This window comes from Anomalospiza imberbis, chromosome 9 (genome assembly GCF_031753505.1).
Source record: "Anomalospiza imberbis isolate Cuckoo-Finch-1a 21T00152 chromosome 9, ASM3175350v1, whole genome shotgun sequence".
Taxonomy (NCBI): Eukaryota; Metazoa; Chordata; class Aves; order Passeriformes; family Viduidae; genus Anomalospiza; species Anomalospiza imberbis.
Window position 1 is genome coordinate 14,264,363 of NC_089689.1, and position 12,850 is coordinate 14,277,212.

Genomic DNA, 12,850 nt, shown 5'->3' on the forward strand with positions numbered 1-12,850 from the left:
CAAGCTAATGCATGCACTGCCATTGTCAAGTCCTGCAGATCAACCTCGTAAGACATGAAAGCAAAACAGTTTAATGGGGACAACCCAGGACCCACATAGTATCTATTTCAGGTATAGGGAGATTACTCTGGACAGGTTCTAGCCTGCTTCTATCAAATGAATGCTACTAACAGTGGGAAAATATTAAATGCACTTCAAAACTACACTGGACCTGCATCTATGTTTGAAGATGTGCTCCAATCTGAATATAACCTAGCTTGTGTGCTTCACGATCATCCCTCAATGAAGACCGAGCAAGGTAAGTGTGGACAACTGAGATTCACTTTAAAAGGATACCCTTGGTCTGACTTAACACATAACTGCCCCTGGAACATCTGCATGGCCCAGTATTTCTGACAAATGCCACTATATTAGGCGTGAAAATCTGAGCTCATCATTTTTGTGCCCTTCCATATAGCTTTTCTGCTTTTTTAAAGTGGTATTTCACTAACTTACATAGAGGTATTTGAAAAAAACACCCCTCTCCATGAGTTTGATAGAAGAGTAACTCAGCCATTGCTCAGGATCTTGTTTTAACTCTCATGCAAAAAACAATGTAAGGTAGCAAACTTATCAGTGGCGTATCAATGTCTGCCATGTTGTGTGATAGTTACCTAACTTCATGAAACTCCTACAGATATTGTGCATGAGTGGTCTTAGGTAAAATAAAACTGGATCATTGCTTAATCTCAGGTATGTTATTACTTAAGTCTGTTGAGTAAGTCAATTTCAATATAATTTTGTAGTGCCTACAAGACACTGTAGGCACTGTAATATCGCAACATACCAGGTCTTAAGCATATAGTTAGCAACTTACAATCATAAATGCAGTAAAACCGTGAAAGGGCTGAGTCTGTGATACATTCTTCACCTGCCACACTTTGCAATACCCATGCTTTGTAGGGCAATAACGAATACACACCCTAGAACCATATACCTGTAAGGCAACCTCACAGAGAACATCACCACATTCGGCCCCTTTGAAATCGTTGCCCGTGTATCTTATTGTCACACGGCAGCATCCAAACAACAGCTGAGTCCATTAATTGCCTATGCAGACACGGTCATCCCTAGAAGTCAAGTGTCAACACTCGTTCCTAGTCCGGAAAATAGAAAAAGCCAATATAGTTTGGGTAACAAGGCGGCGGTGGTTGGATGCTCGCAAGAGGGGCACCGACCTCACGCCGGGGAAGGCGTGGGGAGAAGCAGGCTGACCCCTGTGCCCAGGAGCCCCTCCCGGGCAGAGGGCGGCGGTGGCAGCGCCCTGCGTGTGGCACAGGGACGCGGCTGGCCCTCCGCCGGGCCCAGGGCGGTGAGGGCGAGCACAGCTCCCGCTGCTTCGGCCTCCCGGCGCCGGCCCCGCGGCTCGCCCGGCCCCTCCCGCCCCGCGGCCCGGCCCGGCCCCGCGCTCACCCGTGCTGCGCGGCCGCCCGCCGCTTGCTGAGCAGGCAGAGCAGCGCGCAGGCGGCGGCGGCCCCGGCGATGGCGGAGTGCCGCGCGGTGAGGAACTTGCTGTAGGCGGCCATGGCGAGAGCAGCGCGGAGCCGCCGACCGAGCGCAGCCGAGCCGAGCAGCCGAGCGGGGGATGCCGGGAGGGGGCGGCGCCGCCCGGCCCCGCGCCGCCGGCAGGACGGGCCGGGCCGCGCCGCGCCGGGAGCGGGTTGTGCAACGCCGGGACGGCAATTAGCGCTCCCTGGCAGCCCCTGGCAGCGGGCGGACCGACGGGGAGGGGAGGAAGGGCTGTTTCCTCCCGCGCCGGCGGGGCCGGGCCTGTCGCCGGCCGCCCTCGCCCGGAGGTCGGGCTGAGCGGCTGAGGCCGAGCCTCCCCCGCGGCCCGCGGGTTGATTTTCCCAGGCTCCTCCTGCCGAGCGGGCTCCGGTCGTCCCCTCTTGTGTAGGGCTACAGTGTGATTCCCGAGTGTGTGCTAGAAATGGCTTGTAAACGTGGTAACGACGAAATAAAAATAATTTAACAATAATAATAAACTTTAAAAGAGTTTTAAAAAGTCAGAGAAACTTTTATGTAGGTTTCGCCACACCCTGCCTTTTCTCTTTTTTTTTGTTAGTGCCATAAGAGGAGCTGCCAAGATTGGCTGTCAGGCAGAGGGTGGAATGAGTCGTCACCCGTGTAAGTACAGGAAAATAATCCCTATAAAGAGTAGAGTCATGCCAGGTACAGCAGGACATACCAGCTAGCTTTGTCCCACAAAAACCAGTTACACTCGCACAGGTGCTTTTTCCAGCAGAGTTAATATCAGATTGGCATGTCGAGCTATACCAGCAAAAACACCCATGCCAGCATAACTGTATTTACACTGGATCTTCCCCTGTGGTCATATCCCTCAGAAAGATGCCTGATAATGGATATGAAGTGTCTCTGCTTTCTGTGGGAACTGGTCAGTCATAAATTGAAAGACTAGATTGGTGCCATGGTTAACACTGAAATGACAAAACTGTTTCTCTGATTAAACTTACATGCAGATCAAAATGCAGGTGGAATCAATGTATCTATTTTTAGTCTTGAGAAATGTTCTCATCCAAGCTTTTAAAAACATGTGAATACCTGTGAATGTTGTGCTTTTTTTACTGTAGCACAAGAGTGTGCACATAGGTCAGTCCATTTATCAGGTATTCCTATTTCTTCCAAGTATTTCTGCCTGGAGTAGGAGGTCTGAAGCTGAGTTTGAGAGGTAATCCCTGGTTCTTCATTCTGAATCACCACATATACTCTTCCTTCTTGCTCCCTTTCCCTATCCTTGGTATTATCAGGCATTTTAAAGCAAGTTTATGTTTTGGTGTAAAAGCTGAAATCTCAAACTGTCAAATTGTTAACATTTTTTTAGAGCATTAGAGTCACAACTCTTGAATCTATTCTCTGCCACTTGTTCTGAGACCTTAGACACATCAGTAATCTCCCTGCTTTAAAATATGTGCTGTACATTGGTGGTTTTGGTGTGGGTGGGAGGAATTGTAAACTATTTGAAGTGTTACAGATCCTCAGGAAAATATAAAGCAGAATCACCCAGCATTAATTAAATTCGTGTTTTATAAGGTGAATGTGAAAATACCTTGTTTTTTAAAATCTTAGATACTTTGAGAGTAGGTGAGTACGAGAACCTAAAAACGAGGTACTTTTGGTATGAAAATAAATTTCTTATATTAAAATAATTTCAAAAAGGATAATTTCTGTGAATTTTCAGGTTTACAAATCTTTGTAGTACAGTTTTGCTGGTACTTTTAATCTCAATATCACCACAGAGATCAGGAATGTTATGATACTGTCTGCTTTTCTTTGCAAGTCCTCTTCTCTCTTTAAGCTTAAGTTGGTTGTACCCTTCCACAGAAGTTGCTATCTAGTACAGCCTAACTTTGTTTCCATGAACTGTCCATCAACTGGGGCCATGCTGACCTTTGTTGTTTGCATGTCCCCGTGACTGGTGTTCTGCTGTTTGTCTCAGTGTCCTTATCCCACTTTCTGACACTGGCCAATACCATGACCCAGTACATATTTTATTTCTCTCCTAACTTTTCCTTACATAATTTCACACATGCCTATCATTTTCTGAGAAACTTGTCTCATGCATCCAGACCTCCACTTTGTCTCCTGCTGCCTCGACTCTTGAAAGTTGCTTTTTTTTCAGAATAACTTTTTAAACATGATTGACAAATGGTTGCTTTGTTCAAAACATGAGATTTTTATTGATCCATTATTTCATCAGTTTCCAACAGCACTCATGGCTAAGCATATCTTGATAATATCACCCATGCTGATCAAATGTTTTTGTGACAAAACTCCTTTTTTTCCCCTTCAGTTTGAGATCTGCTGCATTTCAACACTTTATACATTGCAGCTGTATTGCTTTCCTGGTATTCTTGGCACAAGTCAACTGTGAGGGTTTTCCAAGGTAACAAATAAGAGCAATGTTATTTCAAATGTATCTCAAATGTAAAAGCTAGAGGTGGAAAGGTAGCTTGGAAGAAACAAATAGTAAGTTATTTTACCTGTACTAATAGTACTGTGTGTAATTTCTCTGATAAAGCAAGGTCAAATTGACAACCATCTTTTTAATACAGTCCATGGTATTGTTCAAACTTCTTACTAGGTAAGTAGGAACATCCACAGCAAGCAAGCTGTTTAAATGAAAAAGTGCACTCTGGAAGACTGAAGACTGTAGGAAGAAAAATGTCTGTTTTCTAATGAAATCTTAAATCCCTCTAATGGACATCAGGAGACCTCATAACAGACAATGTTAAGCTGGAGACCTGTGTCTGAAGTGTTAAGCAATGGTATCTGCCTAAGCAGTTTGCCTAGTTCCCAATTTAAAAAACAAAATCTAATAATAATAAGCAGTAATAATATTGCTAAACAGTTCAGATTTTCCTGTCCTCAGCTACTCTTGATTTTAGACGCTTGAGTTTTAAGGAGTCAAAGTCAGAAATATAAGAAATTACTACAGAGTGAATATTTGTCCCACTAATAGTTATGTGAATACATTTTATTTAATGGAATCTAGGTTGACAAATAAGAAGATGCTCCCATTTGGTTTCTCCCAGAACAGGAAGAACCTGTGTTATTTGCTGTTGGCACTTGGCAAACAGCACCCAGCTATATTCTGAGAACAACATGTCATCTAATAATTAAATGAAAAATCATGTTGTTTATTGTAGGTCCAATGTAACATATAAATATCACGGAGTGCACTTTACAAATGTTGTGAAAATTGGCAGAAAAATGAGATTAATTTTATGTAAACTGAGGTAAACTGTAAGATGCAAACTGTATCATGTATGTTCATAATGTTGGAAGGTGATTTGTGTAGTGCTGGTCTCCATTCTGCAGACTTACATTTGCTTAATTTTTAAGTCTATATAAATTCAGTAGGATTGCTAACTTTCTAAATTTTAAGTTAAGTCCTGTGGTATTGAAAACTTACTAACTAGTGGAGCAAGAAGGAATGTTCCAGGGATTGATGTGGTCTCTTTTGTGAAATCTGTGTTATCTCCTAGATATATCACTTAGTAGTAGAATCTGGCATGATTTGCAGGGAAATAATTAAACTGTTCTGTTAATGCAGTCATCAGCACTAAGTGATAAGGTTTTGTCATTCTGCTGAAGTGCTACAACAGGGTATTAAGTTTGTTGCTTGATGTTTCACAGAAGGAGGTTCTACATTTGAAGTTGAGCTACATTATATCATGTATCAATTCATATATGTGCAAATGGATGTATATGAATAATGATACAGATTATGCTCAACAATCTTATTAAGCCTTATTAATACAACTTATGTCTGCCAGCTGGTATCATTATATGTTTAGTCACTTCTTAGAACTTCAAACTCCAGTGCAGGTGAACTAGTGTAGATCTGGTATCAACCACTCAAAACCCATAAGCCTCCAATGCTGATTATAATGCAGGTTTGATCTTCAGATGGGGCCTACAGGGTGAAATTGAAATGGACATAAACTTTCTTTGATCTACAGAACACAGAGAGAGGACAAGCTTTCATTTCTTTGTACCTCCTATTTTCTTTTCTTGTTCTTGCCCTTTTCTTACCCACCTGCTGCATGTCCCTTAGATGATTGGGGTGTTACAGGAACTTTAGATGTGAGAAGGTAGTTTTTCTGAGCAGTGAGTAAAATCTGGGAGTAGCATGGGCAGAAGACAATAAGGAGTGCATAGGAAAAAAAAAAAAAGCAAGTACAGAGCATTGGCTTTTAAATGGATGCTTGCAGACCTTCTGTGCCATTACTAATTCACTTTCCCACTGGTAAGGGTACTTTTCCTAATCTTTATTAACTGACATTGTAACCCACAAGTGCTTAATTGCTACACACAAGTGTACTTTGTGCAATTCCTTGATTTCTGTCTGTATTTTTGCTTTATATACTTGGATTTTTTGATGTGACTGTGATCTAGCCTCTGTACAAGCAACTCTTGCCTCTGCTTAATAGCTCATGCCTTTCCAATATACAAGAGAGCAGACTGCTTTTTATAAGCAGAGCTCATAAATTTATAAATTTCTGGGTGAAAATGTGAAAATACACAGGAATTACTGCTATTATACCAGACTCAGAAATTATCTGGTCTTCTTTCTGTATGTGGATAGTATCAGAGACTCTTAGAGACACATATCTGCTTTCTTACCTTGTTAGGACTAGGTGAGTGGGTAGAAAAATGGAAACTGAAACTAGATGTTCCTGTTTAGCTTGTTCTGAAGTGGATCAGAGCTCAGTTTGATCTTCATAGCTTTTGGTGATCTGAAAGCCAAGGTATTTCACTGCTCAATATTTATTTCTAGCTTATCTCAAATATTGTATTGTTTTATGTTTTATTAGATACATAATAAATAAAAGAGCAGATGTCGTTGATGTTAACTTCCTTATCATACCTAGAATAATGCTTGGTTTAAAAAGTGTTCCATTTATCATCCAAAAGTGAAAAAACAGAAAGAAATTCTTAAGGAACATTTTATGGAAAAAGCATTCATGGACAGTATAATGGATCTTTGCAAAGTCAATCTCAAGTTTGATATCTGAATTCAGTAATTTAAAGAAAGGCATTTGAAATATGTTTACAGCTAGTATCTCTTTCATAGGTAGAGCTCTAATTCTTTTATTGAGATTGCCTCATAATTCCCTTATAAATAGTGCTTCTCAGCGGATTATATTTGTTCATTAATGTATTTGCTAATTTATAATGATGCAAACTGAAAGTTTGAATGAATTTTCTGTCTCACCTTTGATATCAATTTATTTAATACAAGATATCATACCAATGTGGTCAAATTATTTCCCAGAATGAAGCAATGGGAAAATATTTTTTTCAGCATATTAAGAGTATATAACAAGCTTTTAGTTCATGGGATTTTATCACCATGGTTTGCGACAGAATTGAGTTTGGCAGAGACTAACTTGTATGAAAGACAAAACTTTTGGAAAGCTGTGTCATCATCACTGTTTATATCATGGTTCCTTCTTATTTCAGGTGATGGAGCTTAAATTTGTAAAATTGTTCCAAAAGGGAATCATCTCTCTCTCTTGTATTTGGTCATAAGGTATCAGACATTAGGTTTAAGCCATAATAACTTCAGCAGACCCATCTTCCTGTTTTCCAGGAGCTATGACCACAAATGCATATCATGATGACATGTTCTTTGAACAAATATAATTTGTTTTTAACATTGGTAATGTAGAAAGAATGCTAATAGAACAAGGATTTTAATACATTCTATCTGCAGATCTATTTGCTTAGTATCAGTAGTGAGGGTCCAGTTTTACACTCCACAGAACTCTTCTCCCTGTTGGCATATTCCTGGAAACTTGTCTCCTACTTCCTCTCATTAAAGGAACTTTCAAACTATTTAGTATTAAGTGCATGATCCCCGATGAAATTCTGTCCTTGGTAAACACAGTAGTCCTTAATCAATGTTTTGTATCAGTATAGTTCAGATATTTTTTTGAGAATTAAAGTAAAATTAGAATTTCTCCTCTGTATGCAATACTTTGCATTTAGTAACACTCAGGCTCAATTACCATTTTGCTACACACTCACCAGCTGAAGAAAGGTAGACAAAGAAGGAACAGTGTCATAACTTGAAATGGATTTCTAAAACTGAAGTCTTGTCTCCACCCATTATTTCACAAGTTGGCAATTATTATAGCAGCTCTTCTGATTAACCATGTCAGAGACACTGAACATTCCAGGAGCCTAATGGTCTGTTTTTATATACTAATAACAGGTCAGATATGATATTCATGTAGCATTAATGAGTAAGTTTTTCATTTGTTCCTTCACACTGACAAATTACTGGCTTTTCAGAAATAGATTTGTATGCCTTCTGTAACAGTTCTTGGCCTTAGGCTACCAGCAGTGCTGGAGATTCCATCATGTGTTATGTTCATGTCCCTCACATCTCCCACAGCTCAGCAACCTTCACAACACTCTAAAGCAACCATGCAGCACCTCTTTCCTCCCAGCTCATATTGGCCAACATTACAGGTCATGTTATACACGTCTCTGCAACTTTTCTCCATACAGACTGAGCAACCTGTTACTGATCAAGCACTGTGCAGGCTCCAAGGCTTCTTCTGCAATGGGTTTTTTGTGCCAAAATGCAGCTTGAAATGGTGACTGGGCATAGTAACAGTTTTTGACTTTCAGAATTATCCTACTGATCTGTATGCAAGCAGATAAAACCACCTTAGGAATGAAAGGAATGCAAGACTGAGTGGAAGAGAAAGAAATGGCTTGACAAGAAATCAGTGAAGAAGGGGTACAGAAACTGGAGTGGTTTAACAAGGTAATATTTAGGAAAGGAATCTGAGCCATGTTGGGTTAGGAAGGCAGTGCAAGGAGGACCTGGAGACCAGTTGCACAAGGAGATTACATGGGCTGGACAATGATTCTGGCATTGGGAGGAAATTAAATGATTAGACAAGAGAAGCTGAGTGGATATGCGTTGCAAAACAAGAGGATGACATTTAGAGCTACTGAGCAAAACAGGAAGGAGGAATTCAGAACTAATTGCCTGGAGAAGAAAAAGGGTGAAAGAAGGCAACTTAATGAGGTGTGAGATGGAGTGGGCTGGACCAGAAGCCGGTGCTACCTGAGCTACCAATTTTTCATTGAGGAAATGGGGGAAAGATGGTAGGAGAATTATTTGACAGGGAGTTCAAGTTCAGTTCTTAGAATCATAAAACCATTTAGGTTGGAAAAGACCTTTAGGATCAAGTCCAGCATTAACTCAGCTAAGTCCACCACTCAACCATGTTCCTAAGTGGCACATCTGTATTTTATAATCTTTTATACATAATGTGTATATATGCATATACATATACATATACACACACAGGTAGATTTTATAATCTTTTCAATACCTGCAGAAATGGTAACTCAACCACTTATCTGGGCAGCCGATTCCAAAGCTTGACAGCCCTTTCAGTTAAGAAATTTTTTATAATATCCAATCTAAACCTCATGTGGTGAAATGTGAGTCTGTTTGCTCTCATCCTATCACTTGTTATCTGGGAGAGGAGACACACACCTTGCTACGACCTCCTTTCAGGCAGTTGCAGAGAGTAATAAGGTCTCTTCTCAGCCTTCTTTTCTCCAGACTAAACAACCCCAGTTGCCTTCTTGCATGAACCTGTGCTGGATTCTGATGGGATAGGTTGCCTGATGGCTGTTGCCTACAGGCCTGCTCTGTCAGCTATTACATATGAGGCAAGAGATGATGGAAAGAATGACAATTCTCCAGCTGAGGCAGATAAATGCTAATAAGATGATCTGAACTACTACTTTAATTCTGTCACAATCGTTGTAGGGTGCTGCCTCAGTGTAAGTTATCTACCATACTCAAAGTTGGCCTACAGTTGCATTTTTCCCTGTTTTCAGAGTGTTTATCATGAAGTATACCAGAAAGGTACTGGCAGAAATGTGTCCTACTTTAGTTCTCAGTGTTGATTAAAGATCATAGAATCATAAAATAAAAGACTGGAGTATACCTTCAGGATCATCCAGATGGTCTTTAGCAAAGATGGTATAGAATAACAAGAGTGAAGAAGGCCCGAGAAACAGGGTTAGTTATTAACATAATAAACCTCTTAATTGCATGGAACAAGCAGGAAGAGATACACTCCTATTATATTGTACAAAAGGTAACAAAATATGTAATTTAAGAAGTAAAATTCAGAAATGTGAAAAAGTGGGCTTTTGTTAAATAAGAATAGGATCAATAACAGTAGAGGAAGAGGCAAAAACCAGACCCCTGAAGAATCTTAAGAAAATAAAGTTTTAAAGAACTATGAAGCTCCTCTTCATGAATATATGTAGAAAGAGGCTGCCAGTATTCTACTTTTATTTTCCTTCTTTATTTTCTTTCAAGAAAGGATATTACTTTTTTTTAAGAAAGAATGGTACTACTACATGTTGTTACTAATACTACTATTTACTAATATTACATATTGCTACTAAGATATGCTGATAATATTTTTTATACTGATGTATTAATATTACATCTTACTGCTAACAGGACTTTTTAGTCTAACTCATGTCCAGTGGAATTTAACATTTTAAACTGAATTTATTGGGGGATCTGATGGATATAACTGTGCAAATGTGATACCCACCAGGATAGTTGCTTTAATGCTATACAGGCCAGAGTTTTATAAGATTAAAAAAAAAAGGTGGAAGTTCCTGTACCATATACCATATATGGTATATATGGATATACATATGTGTGCATGTATGTATCTATATCTATATATATCTATATCTCTATAAAATACAGAGATTCACAGACACACTTATTCCTTTTTTGGTACAGAAAAAAATAATTTTTTACTTTCATAGGAAAACATAAATAGTGAAGTTTTATCTCATTCTAGCAGAAGGAAGAAAAATATTACTCTTGAGCCTTAAGGGATAAAGCTGCACGTCTCTAAACAACGTGAGAAAATTCTCTGTTCCTTCCTACAGAGAGCTACACCCTAAGCCACAGCTGAAAGCTCATCCTCTCTGCCTGCCAGCTAAGGCACAGTTTATAAGGTAGAGCAGGATTCTTTGCTCCAGCTCAACAAGACTGAACCCAGACCATCTTAATGTAGAACATATAAATAGAAGATACACAGTTTAAATATGAAGTTAATAATAATCTAAATTACATTATTCCAATTCAAAACTCAGCTGCCAATTGCACTGTTATCTGAAATGAGAGTGACTTTTTACCACAAGTAAAAACACGTTTCCTTGTTATTATCACAGCTTAATTAATGTACTGAATGTTCACACGCTAGTTTATTTCACACTAACTTGGTAGGAATAGCATAAACAGGCAGCAGAACTTACTAAATACTCTATGGACCAAACTTCTAGTAGTTGTGTATAACTAAGCAAAAAGAAATATAAACTTAATCCTCCTAATTATTTTCCTAAACTTAGTTGGGCCAAATATTTGACCTTCAGAAACACCTGTGCCCTAATTTTTAAGATTGTTATAAATTTCCTTTTGTAATTTGGAATTGTAAATCATAGGGCTTGACTCACATGACTACCTGGGTAAATGAGAAGCAGAGCAATTGTGTTGTCTGGACTGTATTGTTGAAATACCTTCCAGCCCAAGAAACCCTGCAGTCTAGCAGGGAAGGAGGGTGAATAAAGTTGCTAAAAGCAGGCAAGAGATCAAGACATGCAAGTACTGAGTAGCTCTTACAGGCACATTTGGCAAAGTTTACTTCAGGTACCACTGAAATTGCTGTTTCTCAGGTGGGTGCTCAACATGTTCATCTTCTGTGCCATCTCACAGCTTAAAGAAATCGTTCCAATTGCAGGGGGACCTTCACATTTTAAGAAACATATGTCTCTGTTTTTTCCAAAGTCTTCTCAGTAAGAAAAAAAAAAAGCTTATTTTTCATAATGTAGATAAGGCTTACGTAGCACAACCATAGCTGTTGCTCTGTCTACTCTGAGAAGAGAATATCTGTGAGGAAAAGATCACATGCCTGAATTATGTAGGATCTTAAGGAAAGCAGAGCACTGACTCCTACACTGGGTGAAGGAGGGAAGCAAAGCAGTAATTGAAATCTCAGAAAAGAAGGTTAAAATGAGCAACAAAAGTCTGGAGAAGGAGGAAAGAGAAAAGGAGGGAGGTCTACAAATGTAATTTAAAGTCATAATTGTTTTTCCTTGGAAATTCTAGAGGTGGATACTGGAACCTCCCATACACAGTAGCAAGTCTTAGTCTGCAAGTTTATTTGATTAAATTGTAGTCACATATGCAGTACCTCAGTGGTTCAAAAGAATTAATCTTCCATTCTTTTTGCACAATAATCCAAACTAACCTTGAGGTTCTCCAAAAATTCTAGATTTGTCACCTGCTTTTTGAACACAAAATGCAAATTCACAGTGAACATAGTGGCAATATTTTGAGGATATTTTCAGTTTTCCTCTTTGAATTTGCTGCATTTCGGTAAAATAACAAGTTTCAAGTGAGCTATTAGAAAAGTGAAGCAAATGTGAGAATAAGGATTAAAGTGCTCTAAGGTTTGCTTTGAAGCTACATAATTTTTATCCTTTAGAAGTATGATGTTACAGTGTGTCTTGTAGAACTTCATTCCATTTCATGCCTCAATTTCTTGGAATCAACCATTTTTTCTGCATTATATTACTGATATCTTCTATTTTATTTTGTCAGTAGAGCACTGGTACGATTTGTGTCACATCATTAATAACTACATTGGATTCACCATTAAAAATCATTCTTTACCTGACCACTTTTACCCAGTTCTTCCCTGTACTATAATCTTTATAAAAAATAGCAACTTTCTCAACTTAATTAATAAATTTCTGAGTAGCACCATGTGTTTTATTAATGTTCACTTCAGTCATATTGTGTGACAACATTGTGTTTGCCTAGAAAATCAAATATAATCTTGCCTACTGTGATTATTCAACACTTCACTATTTGCCCTAAATTGTTGCAGACAACTCAAATCAAATTCAGGGGCTTTTCAGACATGAGTAATTTCTGTCCTTTCCGTCCTTTTTACAGTGAGATACTGTATTGCCTTTCCCAAGTTACATACCACCCTGACTTTCTTGGAAATATTTCCCATCAAACCAATCCCACGGTCTTATTATAGTTTGTTTCAGAACTTTGGAATTAATATTTTCAGCCTATCTCAGTAGTTTTTCTTCAAATACCTATCTCCCAAATCTGTATTTTATTTGTTTATATCGTACTAGCCATAGATTGAGGAGTATATGTGGATCAATTTTTAGAATAGTAGGGAAAACTCCCTTTCTTTCAAAC

The 12,850-nt window shown here is 39.0% G+C and overlaps 1 protein-coding gene across 4 annotated transcripts in view; it reads right to left on the reverse strand.

The window, feature by feature from the left end:
• The window catches only part of ABCD3 (ATP binding cassette subfamily D member 3), a 28,396-nt gene extending 26,482 nt beyond the window's left edge, over window positions 1–1,914 (reverse strand). The window contains exon 1 of one of the 4 annotated variants that reach the window (XR_011002197.1): window positions 1,453–1,672. Coding sequence is in view for 2 of the 4 variants with exons in the window: in XM_068199779.1 (XP_068055880.1) it covers window positions 1,453–1,565 (113 nt within the window). In the remaining 2 variants the exon portion in view is untranslated. Of the gene's footprint in view, window positions 1–1,452 lie in introns of all 4 variants that reach the window. The other 3 variants (XM_068199780.1, XM_068199779.1, XM_068199782.1) reach the window with 3 other exon arrangements.
• Window positions 1,915–12,850: the final 10,936 nt, after the last annotated feature.